This window comes from Vanessa cardui, chromosome 29, assembly GCF_905220365.1.
Source record: "Vanessa cardui chromosome 29, ilVanCard2.1, whole genome shotgun sequence".
In the NCBI taxonomy this organism is placed as follows: Eukaryota; Metazoa; Arthropoda; class Insecta; order Lepidoptera; family Nymphalidae; genus Vanessa; species Vanessa cardui.
This window is the reverse complement of record NC_061151.1, coordinates 1,352,132-1,366,904: the sequence shown is the minus strand read 5'-3', so window position 1 is coordinate 1,366,904 and position 14,773 is coordinate 1,352,132. Positions and strand designations below refer to the sequence as shown.

The window sequence follows — 14,773 nt, the reverse complement described above, 5'->3', positions numbered from 1 at the left end:
GTAAGACCTCGAGAAATGACGGTAGTTTTTAATTAATTGGGTAAGTATAGTACGACACAACTAAGATGTAGCATCGGCAAGATTCGTAAAACCGATCACATCCGAATTGAGTACGCTGACCCAAATTACCAATATTTATTTCTCATGCGAATATGATCTTTGCACAAACGTAATAACTTGTAATATCATATGACCTAATATATCCGTCAATTTGACGCGTCGATTTACATGCACTTGCTTTCTCTGACGCGAGAATCTATAGCGATGAATAGCGTCGAACGGCGCGATAGGGAGCTATTTTTATTGGTTGTGTAAATCGGCAGTATTCGGTTTTATTTTCATTCCATTGCATTTTGCGATGCTACATCTAATTTGTGTCGTACTATATTTAATTAAAAAGTTACTTTTACTTTCATATTCTACATTATATTATTTGGTTAAAAATATTAGTATGTAGGATATGAATTTCACTTGTTGGTTTATGCAAGACTGTTTGGGTTACCATTAAGTTATTTTATTTTATCTTGCTAGTCGTGTATAGTCTGTTGTGTGTCTCTAATATTCATTGCTGATGACGTACTACGGCAGCTCGTCCAATAAGACAGCTGACTATCCCCCCCACTCATCTAAAAAAAGTGACTACGTACGAACGACATACATACTTTTGTTTTATGTTATTTTCAAACCAAGGTCGACGTTATATTTTAGTTCGGAAATATTATTGTGTGAAAAAAGTTGAATTCCATACGAAAACTAATAACATTATTTAAGTTTTAAAATATCACAAAACTTTGTGTTATATTGAAATGTTAAATTGTATTTTATGTAATAATGTTATTAGTTATGTCAATTTTATTGATTATTACGTAATGTTTTATTGAATTTATTATTATTGTTTTTTAATTTAAATCTTTATATATACTACAATTATTATATTTTACATGATGTGATAGCCTATAATTAAAAGGACATTTAAGTTATTGTTAATAGTTTGATAATTAAATGAATGTAATAATGATTTCTTTTGTTGGTTATCCAAATAAACCATAAATCGACAAATATGCAGCATAATATACACCAGACAACGTCACGCCTATTGACACGCAAAGGTTCTGTCGGGTGAGCCAGTGTAACGCCCCTCCCGGGTGTGACGCCTATTGAGACGCAAGGGTTCTGGTTGTCGGGTGAGCCAGTGTAACGTTACCCCCCCTCCCCCCCGTGCGCAGTCGCTGCTGTTCAACGCGGGCAAGCCGTACGCGCGCGGCGCGCCGTGCCCCGGCTACTCGGAGCTGGACCTGCTGACGGACTGCTTCGTGTCGCTGTTCCGCATCATGCCGCACTCCAACGACACGCTCAAGGTCTGCCTCAACCTCGCCACGCACATCTCCTACCACTACGTCATCGTCGATTCACTGCTAAGGTCAGTCCCACCGTGCATTCACATTAACAGGAAATTTCTTACAGCTGATCAAAGTCCTCCCCCCCCCCCATTGAAGAAAGGGTTTGGAGCGTATTCCACCATGCTCCAATGCGGGAAATTCGTTAAAACCGTTCACACACATGTTTGCTCACGATGTTTTTCTTCGATTAGAACGCGTGCACCTTAACCGATGATTGGGGGTCAAACCCAGGCAAGCACCGCTGTTTCATGTGCTCAATTTGTCTTTATAATTCATCTCGTGCTCAGCGGTGAAGGAAAACATCGTGAGGAAACCTGCATGTGACAAGTTACATAGAAATTCTGCCACATGTGTATTCCACCAATCCGCATTGGAACAGCGTGGTGGAATACGTTCCAAACCTTATCCTCAAAGAGAAAGGAGGCCTTTAGCCCAGCAGTGGGAATTTACAGGCTGGTGTTGTTGTTGTTTTTTTTCACCTTCGAGCACGATGAATTTAAACGCAAATTAAGCACATGAATATTCAATGGTGCTTGCCTGGGTTTGAATACGCTATCATCGGTAAGATGCACGCGTTCTATTGAGCCATCAGGCCTAACACTTGCCTATTTAGTAGCTACGCTAAGAACCAATGAAAGATACCAAAAATATATAGCAAAGTACACGTAATTAATTACCTTCTGACACCAATGGAAGCAAAAGGGCTTATGCTTTTGATTAATCAAATCAAAATACACTTTATTCAAGTTAACAAACTATATTAAGTGAAGGTACCGCCAGTTCGGAATATAGATTCTACCGAGAAGAACTGGCCAGAAAGTGTAGTTTCTTTTTCAACTGTGTAATAAGTGTCTTTTTAAAGGTCCAAGTTTTTCTACCGCAAATGAGACAAATATATGATTTGGAATAGGAGACGTAAATGCCTGTTGTGATCTTTTCAGAATAATAAAACAACCCCGACTGCCGTGGTGGCCGCAGATAGAGCTGCTCTACCCGAGGGCCGCGGAGCTGCGAGCCATGTTTACGGACACACTGAATAAAGCTACACAGGTATTTAAATAAAACACACATACACACACACACACAAGACAAATTGTAATCTGTGGAAATATTATAAACCGTGAAATATGATTGCAATTTAACGCATTATTTTTCGCTATAATGTAATCTATCGAGAAGCGGTTATAACTGGCGTAGAACGGATGCATGTCGCGCGCTGATTGGTTGAACTTTATCTGACGAGACAGATTGTAATCTGTCGAAATTTTGTGACGTAATTTTGTAGTCTCACTGTGACATATATATTTATAAAATGTCATGTCCTGACTAACTGATTCATCATCGCCGACTAACTGTTAAAGTTAGAGGTCATGAAATTTGGTGAACTATTTTATTAATTCCAAAATTCATTCCCTATTGGGGGTATACCCCCTAAATTCTACACCTAAGGGGGTGAATATTTTTATGGAAGTCATTTTTAAAGCAAGAAACATGAAACTTTATATCTGGGATAATGATTAAAAATGAGTAGATACGTTTTTAAACGTGCCTGGATACCTACCTACTCTACCTTGCAAAATACATACAAATGTGATGATAAAGATGTCTTAAACGAAGACAATCAGCTTCCAAAACAACTTCACAGACAGACAAAAATTGTAAAAAGTACTGTGTACATACATATGCATTTAGTTAAAAGCGTTTATGTTAAGATTACAAACAGACACTCCAATTTTATTATATGCACATATAATAAGTTTTGTTTTCTATTTCCAGGGCTATATAGTCCACACGCCTCTACGTATGATATCCCTATCGCTGAAGTCGAAAGAAGTCCAATCGAAATTCAATAAATCAGAGGAAATGCCAGCGTACAGAAACTTACTCTTACTACTCGTGAAGCTTATACATGCTGATCCAATGCTCATGTTGAGTGTAAGTTACTCGCTAATGTTGTTTATGAATTTAAGAATATAACACCCTATATACAGTGTAGTGTGTCAATGTAGATTATCATTAGTTTTCTATGTAGTCTTGGGTCTGGTTGTTTGTACCGTCGTTTCTGATTTTCCCTTACACAAGTGCTTTGGCTACTTACATTGGGATCAGAGTAATGTATGTGATGTTGTCCAATATTTATTTATTATTTATATAAGAGGTCAAGTAAACTAAAGTAAAGTAACAGCGTGTAAATTTCCCACTGAGATAAGGCCTCCTCTTCCATTAAGGAGAGAGATTGGAACATATTCCACCACGCTGTTCCAATGCGGGTTGGTGGAATGCACATGTGACAGAATTTCGATGAAATTACACACATGCAGGTTTCCTCACGATGTTTTCCTTCACCGCCGAGCACAAGATGAACTATTAACACAAATTAAACACATATATATAGTGGTGCCTGCCTGGGTTTGAACCCGCAATCATCAGTTAAGATGCACGCGTTCTAACCACTGGGCCATCTCAGCTCCATATATAAGAGGTGTTCTGTATAAATTTGAAAACTGACGAAGGTTTTCTTAATCTGACTGTACATAATAAATTTTCAACAGAATCCCGGTCGTACCGGGGTAGAGATCCAATCGTCTACCACGGAGCTGATCAACGGCCTCGTATCCCTCGTCCATCACACCGGGATGGGGGAGATATCCCAGGAGGCGATGGACGCATTGCTCGCCCTCCACAGACCGGATAGAGTGCATATGTGGAACCCTGAAGCACCGCTGAACACTTTCTGGGATATCAGGTGAGGATACATAGTATTTTTATCTTTACATAATATAAAACAAAGTCGCTTACCGCTGTCTGTCCCTGTGTATGCTTAGATCTTTTTGTCTGTGACGTCACGCTTCGTCTCCACTCACGAGCGTCAGATCGGAAACAACCGAACGAGTGTGAAAATCCAATCTAATATAGCGACGTTTTGAAACGCGACTTGACTTTTGCAGCTATCTAGCGCTTTACAGCGCCACTCGATGAGCATAGGAATATTTTTTATTTGTCATCACTACATAGTATAAAACAAAGTCGCCTTTTCTGTCCCTATATCCCTATGTAAGCTTGAATCTTTGAAACTACGCAACTAATATTGATGTGGTTTTTTTTTAATAAATAGAGTGATTCGAGAGGATGGACAAGACAGATTAATATCCACTGTAACATGATCTCCAATCCATTTGAAAGAAATACGCCCTTTGTCCAACATTGGAATGTGTCATGGCCAATAAACCAATGTAATATCTCAATTCCAGCTCGCAAGTCCTGTACAACATAAGTCAGAAGCTGATCCAGCGTCAGATTGGAAACTATCGCGAGGTGTTGCGCTGGTTGAGGGATGTTCTGACCTGCAGGAACGAGTTCCTCGCCAAGCACAAGGAGTACGCCAACGTCGGTTCCCAGATACCGATATGCAAGCAAGCGCATATCAAGCTGGAGGCAAGTTGAAATATATTATTATAGTACGACACAACTCAGATGTAGCGTCGGCAAAATTCGTAAAACCGATCACATCCGAACTGAGTACGCTGTCCCAAATTATCAACATTTATTTCTCATGTGAATATGATCTTTACGCAAACGTAATAACTTGTAATATCATATGACCTAATATATTCGTTAATTTGACGCGTCGATTTACACGCACTCGCTGTCTCGGGTTAAACTGACGCGACGAATAGCGTCGAATGGCCCGATAGGGAGCTGTTTCTATTGGTTGTGCAGGCAGTATTTTGACAAATTTTGCCGATGCTACATCTAAGGTGTGTTGTACTCTACTAATATGGGTAATAGCATGTATTCCACAGTGAACTAAGTATATTATCATCATTACATAGTATAAAACAAAGTCGCTTACCGCTGTCGCTCCCTATGTATGCTTAGATCTTTGAAATTACGCAACGGATTTTGATGTAGTTTTTTTTAATAGATAGTGATTCGGGAGGTAGGTTTTTGTATATAATACATGTACAATATAGTAAATATAGAACAATTCTTTGTATTTAGTATCAGCATTACACCCTTGTGAAGCCGGGCCGGGGTGCTAGTGTTATACAATGCTTAGTGATTTTAAACTAGCTAATACTCTTATAATAAGAGGAGATAGAAATCTGGGAAATTAAAAAGTAAAGTAGCCTGTAAATGTCCCACTGCTGGGCTAAGGCCTCATTTAACTATGAGGAGATGGTTTTGGAACTCACTCCACTATGCTGCACCAATGCTGGATTCACATGTAGCAGAATTAGTTGAAATTAGACACATACAAGTTTGACAGTACGAGATGAATTATAAACAAAATTATCATATAAAAATTATCTTGCTTGTCTAAGTTTGAACCTGCAACTATCGATTAAATAGGGTTTTCTAATCATTGGATCATCTCGGCTCTTAAATTCAAATGTATAAGCGTCTGGCTTCAAATCCATATAAGCTTCGGTTTCCTTCGGCTTCGACGAGGTTTAATCGGTGTAGTGCACCCTGTATAAGTGCCTGACTTCAAAGCCATATAAGCTATTCGGCTTCGACGATGTTTATTCGCTGTAGTGCACGATGTATAAGTGCCTGACTTCAAATCCATATAAGCTTCGGCTTTGACGAGGTTTAATCGGTTACAAACCCGGCTACCAGGTGGTATTCTTCATGTGCCTGTGGTCGATCGACACGGAGGCGGTACTGGTCGCCATGTCGTGCTTCGCGCTGCTCTGCCAGGAGGCCGACACGCGATGCGGCTCCGACGACGTGTCAGCGCACACGCTGCTGCCCAACTACGCCGTGTTCCAGGAGATCGCGCACACCTCCACCGTGCTCACCACCGGTAATCCCCCCCCCATATACAAAATCAAATTATACTTTATTCAAGTGGGCTTCTACAAGCACTTTTGAATCGTCATTTAACAATTAAGTGAAGCTACCACCGGTTCGGAATGTAGATTCCACCGAGAAGAACCGGCAAGAAACTCGGTAGTTACTCTTTTTCAACATTTAAAAAATACAGTCATGTTAGTTAATTTTTAAGTTTATAAGTATACATCACTCATGATGTATATACATATTAATCGTTAATTTGATTTCTTGGAATGTTAACAAAAATGTACCATTGATTCTCAATAACAACAGCCTGTAAATTTCCCACTGCTGGGCTAAGGCCTTCTCTCCCTTTAAAGAGGTTTGGAAAATATTCGACCACGCTGTTCTAATGCGGGTTGTTGGTATATACATGTGGCAGAATTTGTATGAAATTAGACAGGTTTCCTCACGATATTTTCTTTCATCGCCGAGTACGAGATGAATTTCTAACACAAATTAAGCATATGAATATTCAGTGGTGCTTGCCTGTGTTTAAACCCGCGATCATCGGTTAAGATGCACGCATTCTAACCACTGGGCCATCTCGCATTAATTATCAATAGATTTTAAAATAATTGTAAAGAATTGTTGGGCGTTGCTTAACTATAAGAAATTAGTAGATACTTATTAGGTACGGTCAGCATCAAAAATAAAAAAAATATATAAAAACATTTTACAAGCAGCTAGTCAGGATATGGCCAGAGGATGCTTTTACAAAAATATACATAGTAAGTATTATTGTTATCATTATTTGGTGGTTGGGATTTTGTGCAAGTTCCTTTTAGTAACACAAAGTCCCCACCACCAAATCTCCTATATAGCAAAAGTTAATTCTATAATGTTCTCTAACAAATACTAATGGAACATCAATTAAGGTTCAGCCGCTCTCCAGAAACGTATAATGGCATTGCTGAGGAAGATTGAACATTGTGTGAATGGCGTGCAACCGGTCTGGGAGGAGACATTTCGATGCTGGTGAGTAGACTGATCTTTATCATCTCTTTGGTTCAGTGAGTTGGTTATCCCGCTGTAGAGTATGAAGTCTTAGGTTTAAGATGTTGCGGAATCATTTTTTTATTTTCTCCATTCATGAGGTACGTAGCGTTTAAGACCTCGTATGAAATCTATCATAATATCACGGGGTTAGACCTTGTAACGTTTAAGGAATTAAAACTCGATATGATTTGGTGCTGTAATGTGATCGAATTTTATTTCTTCAGTGCGGTACATGGTTGAAGAGACCGCATATTTTGTAGGTTCACCAAAGCATTCTGTTTTCTATAGACATCATATAAATATATTTATCACTTTCAACATACAATAACAACCTGTAAATTCCCACTGCTGGGCTAAATGCCTCCTCTCCCTTAGAGGAGAAGGTTTGGAACATATTCCACCAATCTGTTCCAATGCGGGTTGGTGCATGCACATGTGGCAGAATTTCTACGAAATTTGTCACATGTAGGTATCCTCGCGATGTTTTCCTTCACCGCTGAGCACGAGATGAATTATAAAGACAAATTAAGCACATGAATCAGCGGTGGCAATCATAGGATAAGATGCACCATTCTAACCTACAGCATTCTAACCATTGGGCCATCTCGACTCTTCCTTCCAACTTCCTTTAACATATTAAATACATATCACGACCTGCACACAAAAGAGAAATCTATGTTTTACTAGTCGCACCGCAAAAGACACATACGAGGCGTATAAGACCTCGGTCGAACGTGTTAAACCTCTATTAGTTCATACTAATCGCACGGTAACCATAGACACGCACAATATGGACAGAAGTCTGGGTCAGTATGTGCGGTAACTTAGCGGTGCTCGCAGGGATTCGGTATGCAAGCTACTGCAGAAGTACCCAAAGGGCGTGTCGGGCGACGAGCCGCCCGAGCCGCCGCACCGCGCCGCCGCCAAGCGCCGCGTCGCGCCGCACAGCGCCGACCACGACTGCGAGGTGCGCGCACACAGGCTTGGCCTTGAACTTAGGTGTTTATATGGTTCCGTAGCCAAATGGAAAACGGAACTCTTATAGATTCGTCATGTCTGTGTATATCACAGACATAAAAACTATTGAAACTTGGTAGGATGTATTCTGTGCACCGAATTAAAATTTTCACCCAAAAAGTAGAAAAAAAGATGATAAATTTTTGGAGTTCTCCGTATTTAGAACTGAAATGCAAAAATTGTTTTTTTATCAAACCCATACGTGTAGCTTATCTATGGATGTCTTCAAAGATGATATAGATGGTTTTTAATACCATTTTTTCTAATCTGAATAGTTTGCGTGAGAGACTACCAAAGTGGTAAAATATGTCTCCCCCCCATCTGTAACTTCGGAAATAAAAGTATGATAAAACTGAAAAAACTACATAATATACATTATCATACAAACTTCCACTGATATTTGGTTTAAACAAACTTGTACGTAGTTTTTTTAATACGCCATAAATCGTATACCACAATTTATCTTTCATTCAGTCAACTCAAATTGAAAAATAAAAAATTGAATTTCATAAACATAAACCTTGATACTAGCTGCTATGGAACCCTTCATGGGCGAGGCCGACTCGCAATTGGTCGCTTTTTTCAATATATTCGGATGGAGGACAATAAGGAGGTAGAGATGGCATGCTCGAGTGTAAAACTAAATATTTTTATCATTCAGATGCAAATCCAGGAATGGGCCAACATCACGTCATTCCTGTGCGCTCTCGGTGGAGTCTGTCTTCAACGGAAGCCTGCCCCCGTGTGGTCTCAGTTACATACCCATGGTATGCACTGTGTAGTTTATTTAATTAACACTATTGTATTTGAATTATTATTCATTTGTGTATTAGTCCACGAGTTATCAGTATGGAATGGAACCCTAACAAAGTAAATCGAAAATGATAACTCGGAAATTGATTTGAATGAGCTTTAGTTATGAGCAGTTTATATTTCATCATTCAACTATGACAAAGTCAAAATATATAAATCATATTCCAATCAAAGCAGAGGTAAAATTAAACAAACCTTTGGTTTACTCTATACGAATTGTTACGTTATACAATACAGACAGTTCTTAATTAAATAATCCATATTTATTCATAATACAACAGAATTATTTCTCCTTATACTATCATTTTTACTTTCAAAGTTCCAATAATATTCGCTGAAATTGGTAACGCTATTATCAACAATACACTATCCTGCTGATCCCACTTACTGAATTGATCTGATAGGTCATTCCATGCTCTACATCTCACTTTATTGATACTTATATTTGTACAGTATGTCACCGCGATTTAATAGACATAATAGTAAATCTAGACAATTTTATGCAAATAAAACTATCAATAATTGAACTAAATATGTTAGACATTATTTCTATGCAAATTCATTATGTAGTAGACTATACAAGATTTCGAACAATGACGTCACGCCAAATCAAGATCAATGTATATTTATAAGTCTTTATTGATCATGTATATCTATTCAGATCGGCGAATCCAAGTTGAAGAGTCAAACTTTTGTTTCAGATACAAGAAAGTATAATGTGCTAGCGAACACATCCCAAGAAGTCCAATACTGCCCTGTCACTCAGTAAGTTTGACCGTTCATGTTTTTTTAAAAAACAAATTCTAACATAAAATCCATTTATTCACCCTAAATCTCGATTTATATTACCGGTACTATATTGCCGGTTCTTATCGATAGAATCTTCTTTCCAAACCGGTGGTAGCTTCACTTGCTAAACGGAGATTCAAAAGTGCTCGTAAAAGCTTACTTCAATAAAGTATATTTTAATTTTGAACAAGTACTATTAGTAAATCACAATTTAATCAATGATGAAGCAAATTATTGTCACTAATCATGATCTGCTTTAATTCAACTACTGTGTATTTGATAGTCAACATTGAGTACAAAGGAAATTTGTCGGAATGCCTTGTTTTGTGTGGTAGTCTATGACAGTAAGTCATCAACAATGTGTGGTACTTGATAGGAGGAGCTCTTCCTTATAATGAGGTGTGTTAGTAAAAGGAGGTCCAACTTACAATGACGTGTGGTAGTTGATGGCAGAAGGTCCTCCTTATAAAAAGAGGCGGTAACTGGTACTAGGAGGTCCTCCTTGCACTGAGTCGTGATATCACAAGATCCTCCTTATAAGGAGGTGTGGTAAGTGTGGCTTTAGTTTATAATAGGAGGTTCTCTTTACAATCAAGTTTGCTAGTTCATGGCAGGAGGAGGATCTGTTTACAATAAATTTCGGTAGTTGATAATATAGATCTTTCTTGCAGTGAGATATAGATGATAGGAAATCCTCCTTACAATGAGCTGTCATGGTTGGTAACAGGAGGTACGCCTTGCAATGAGACATTGAAATTAATGACAAAAGTTTCTCTTTACAATGTGGCGTGGTAATTTATAATTGTTGGTCCTCCTTGCAATGAAATGTGATAGTTGCTGATAGTTTCTTGTTACTATAAGGTGAAGTGGTGACGTAGGATTTTCCTACTAATATTATTTACTTAGAATATGTGAGGAGTGGAATTTATAATTTTAGGTCCTTCTTGCAATGATATGTGGTTGTTGACGACAGTCTCTTCCAACAAGGCGTCGTAGTGACGTAATATTTTTTAATAACGTACTTGGTGGTAAGGCTTTGTGCAAGCCCGTCTGGGTAGGTATCACCCACTCATCAGTTATTCTACCGCCAAATAACAGTACTCAGTGTTGTTGTGTTCCAATTTGAAGGGTGAGTGAGCCAGTGTAACTACCGGCACAAGGGACATAACATCTCAGTTCCCAAGGTTGGTGGCGCATTGACGATGTAAGGAATAGTTAATATTTCTAACAGCTTCATTGTATAGACAATGAAGCGGGTGATAGTGACCACTTACCATCAGGTGGCCCATATGCTCGTCTGCCAACCTATACCAAAAAATATATATTTCGTTACCACAATATATATTTCTTTTATAGATTCATCGGTCAGCTGTTAAGATTATTGCTCTGCAGTAACGAACGCTTCGGAGCTCAGATACAGAGTCACGTCAAGGAGTTGGTCGGCAATGAGATGTCCCCAGCGCTGTACCCGATACTGTTCGATCAAATTAAAGCGATCGTTGACAAGTTCTTTGATCAGCAACAACAGGTATGTACGATTGGTAATGGGATAATTAATTCCAGAAATAAAACCTTTGGATATCATCAACAGCCTGTAAATTTCCCACTGCTGGGCTAAAGCCTCCTCTCTCTTTAAAGAGAAGGTTTTGGTTATTTCACCACGCTGTTCCAATGCGGGTTGGAGTCCCACTCAGTAGTTACTCTTTTTCAAATTATCCTATACAATGTATCCGGCCTGGAAGTCAACAAGTATTAATTCCAAGCTTCTTTATCGTCTGTATAATCTTATACTGAATAATATGCCTTTTTTACTAATTTATTTTTTACAATTGATTTGAATTTATGAATCGGCAAAGTTAAAAATGTCTGTGGAATTTTATTATAGAAACGAACCTTGCCCCAAGAAGGATTTATTGAATATGCGAAGTCGGAAATTTGGCGTTATAAGTTTATCCTTACTTCTCGCGCACTTGGACACATTTTTAATTTTTTTTTTAAGACGGTACCTCTTTACAATGTAATAATTACTTTATGTTTACAGGTTATGCTGACGGATATAAATACACAGTTCGTCGAGCATACGATATTTATAATGAAGAGTATATTGGATAACAAGAAAAGCGACCAACCCTGCGAGCATCTCAGCACCACATCCATTGAAGGACTGATGCTGGCCATTGTTAGGTAATCATATACAGTGGACCCCCGGTTTAAAGTTGTAAAAAAAAAAGGCAACAAAGTTGGAAAAAATGTAAATAAAGAGCAGTTTCAAAAGTTACTTACCCCAGACAGAATTGCGACAGGGCATAGCATATAGCTACTAGGTAAAATAAAAAGTACATAAAAAAGTGGGAATCCCCCCCATGAGACTAAAAGCGAAGCGTGAAAGGATTGAATGTTAGTACGAGAAGAATACTCGTGAGAACTGGAATGAATGAAATTGATGATATAGGCTCCGATTATGTTGGAGGTAGGAGATAAAAAAAAAAATCCGGCACCCCCTGTAATCCGACATGACAGACTTATGTTTGACAATCTTTGCTAATATAGATCACGCAAGTTTGAACAGGTCACAACTCGTACGCACCACCGCTATTGTGCTTGACGCGTATGAATTGTTTTTACTTCGTATAATATACTTCTCATAGGGCACAGCGTGATCTTAAATTGACTATCTTATATAGACCACTTGTTTTCGCACGCGACTTTGCTCGCGTTTTGGGTGTTGTTTGACATGTGTCAGGCAAAAAAGTATAGTAAGACACAAATTAGATGTAGCATCGGAAAATGCAATGGAATGAAAATAAAACCGATTAGTGCCGATTCACACAACCAATAGAAATAGCTCCCTATCACGCCATTCGACGCTAGTCGTCGCTATAGATTCTCGCGTCAGAGAAAGCAAGTGCATGTAAATCGACGCGACAAATTGACGAATATATTAAGTCATATGATATTACAAGTTATTACGTTTGTGCAAAGATCATTTTCGCATGAGAAATAAATATTGATAATTTGGGATAGCGTACTCAATTCGGATGTGATCGGTTTTACGAATTTTGCCGATGCTACATCTGAGTTGTGTCGTACTATAGCCTATGTCCTTTCTTGCAGTTCAAGTTTGCTTCATACCAAATTTCATCAAATTCAGTTAAGCAAGCAATCCCTTAATTCATCCCTAAAATACGAAGTGGATACCGTTGGTTTTTGAGGGGTGTTCCGATACACTTTATGTGAAAACTAGCAACCCGCTCAGGCTTCACACGGGTACATCACATGTATCGTTATATTATGACCAAATTATAAAAAAATATTATAAATTGTAGCCTTTGTGTTATTATGATGTATAACCTATGTTACTGTAAAATTTTATCTGAATCTGTTCAGTAGTTTTAGAGTAATAAACATACATACATCCGTCCTCACAAACTTTCCTATTTATAATATTAGTAGGATGGTAGATATTTTGAGAACAGAAAGACAATTATAATTACATAAGCTATATGATTGTTTATATATAATGTATAATAATAAAAACATTTTTTTGTAGATACGTCCGTCATCTAGACATGACGGTGCTATCGGTACACATCAAGACGAAACTCTGCCAAGTCGTCGATGCCATGATGAGAAGGCGAGATGACTTAGCTTTCAGACAGGTATGGTTAGACAATTACAGCCTGTAAATTTATTAGGAGAAGGTTTGGAACATATATTAAAAAAGAGTAACTACTGAGTTACTTGCCAGTTCTTCTCGGTAGGATCTACTTTCCGAACCGGTGGTAGCTTCACTTAATTGTAAAATGACGATTCAAAAGTGCTTGTAAAAGCCCACTTGAATAAAGTTTATTTTGATTTAATTTGATTCAACCGCGCTGTTCCAATGCGAGTTAGTGGAATACACAAGTGACATAATTTCTATGAAATTAGAGACATGAAAGGTTCCCCACGATGTTTTCTCTACCACCGAGCACGAGATGAATTATAAACACAAATTAATCACATGAATATTAAGTAGTGCTTGGCTGGGTTTGAACTCGCAATCATGGTTAAGATGCACGCGGTCTAACCACTGGGCCATCTCGGCTCATATACAAGCCAAGCACCGCTGATTTATGTGCTTAATTTGTCTCAGTCAGTTGCTCAGGTCAGTCCTACCGTGCATTTACATTTACAGCCTGGAAAGTTCCCACTGCTGGACTAAAAGCCTCCTCTCCCTTTTGAAGAGAGGTTTTGGAGCATATTCCCCCATGCTTCTCCAATGCGGGAATTTCGTTAAAACCGTTCACACACAGGTTTGCTCACGATGTTTTTCTTCGAGAGTCGAGATGGCCCAGTGGTTAAAACGCGTGCATCTTAACCGATGATTGGGGGTCAAACCCAGACAAGCACCGCTGTTTCATGTGCTTAATTTGTCTTTATAATTCATCTCGTGCTCAGCGGTGAAGGAAAACATCGTGAGGAAACCTGCATGTGACAAATTCCATAGAAATTCTGCCACATGTGTATTCCAATAACGTTGGAGCAACATGATGTAATATGTTCCAAACCTTCTCCTCAAAGGGAGATGAGGCCTTTACCCAGCACTGGGAATTAACAGGCTGTTGTTATTGTTGTTGTTGAGTGTAATATAGTTGTATGTGTGTGTATAAAAGATGGATGTGTGTATTGTGTGTTGCTTTAATCGTCACTCGTGTATCCAGGAGATGAAGTTCCGCAACAAGATGGTGGAGTACGTGACGGATTGGGTCCTGGGGACGTCTCATCAGATCGCGCCGCCGTTGAGGGCGGACGCTTCCTCCATTACCAGGTAGTATTTACAACTTTTCCTGATAATCAATTAAATATTACTTTTTTTATCTGTATGATTAAATTTGATGGAATCTGCATCTCTTTTACTAGATATTGTGTGATAT

At 38.6% G+C, this 14,773-nt stretch overlaps 1 protein-coding gene across 1 annotated transcript in view; it reads left to right on the top strand.

Annotated features, from left to right (window-relative positions):
* LOC124541821 (neurofibromin) overlaps nucleotides 1-14,773 on the top strand; it is an 89,414-nt gene that overhangs the window by 7,844 nt on the left and 66,797 nt on the right. Inside the window, exons 10-24 of the mRNA XM_047119727.1 lie at nucleotides 1,227-1,420; nucleotides 2,342-2,450; nucleotides 3,177-3,335; nucleotides 3,953-4,146; nucleotides 4,652-4,835; nucleotides 6,024-6,210; nucleotides 6,926-6,970; nucleotides 7,118-7,217; nucleotides 8,079-8,205; nucleotides 8,917-9,022; nucleotides 9,770-9,833; nucleotides 11,214-11,385; nucleotides 11,899-12,041; nucleotides 13,408-13,516; nucleotides 14,561-14,667. Of these exons, the coding sequence (XP_046975683.1) occupies nucleotides 1,227-1,420; nucleotides 2,342-2,450; nucleotides 3,177-3,335; nucleotides 3,953-4,146; nucleotides 4,652-4,835; nucleotides 6,024-6,210; nucleotides 6,926-6,970; nucleotides 7,118-7,217; nucleotides 8,079-8,205; nucleotides 8,917-9,022; nucleotides 9,770-9,833; nucleotides 11,214-11,385; nucleotides 11,899-12,041; nucleotides 13,408-13,516; nucleotides 14,561-14,667 (2,000 nt within the window). The remainder of the gene's footprint in view (nucleotides 1-1,226; nucleotides 1,421-2,341; nucleotides 2,451-3,176; nucleotides 3,336-3,952; nucleotides 4,147-4,651; nucleotides 4,836-6,023; nucleotides 6,211-6,925; nucleotides 6,971-7,117; nucleotides 7,218-8,078; nucleotides 8,206-8,916; nucleotides 9,023-9,769; nucleotides 9,834-11,213; nucleotides 11,386-11,898; nucleotides 12,042-13,407; nucleotides 13,517-14,560; nucleotides 14,668-14,773) is intronic.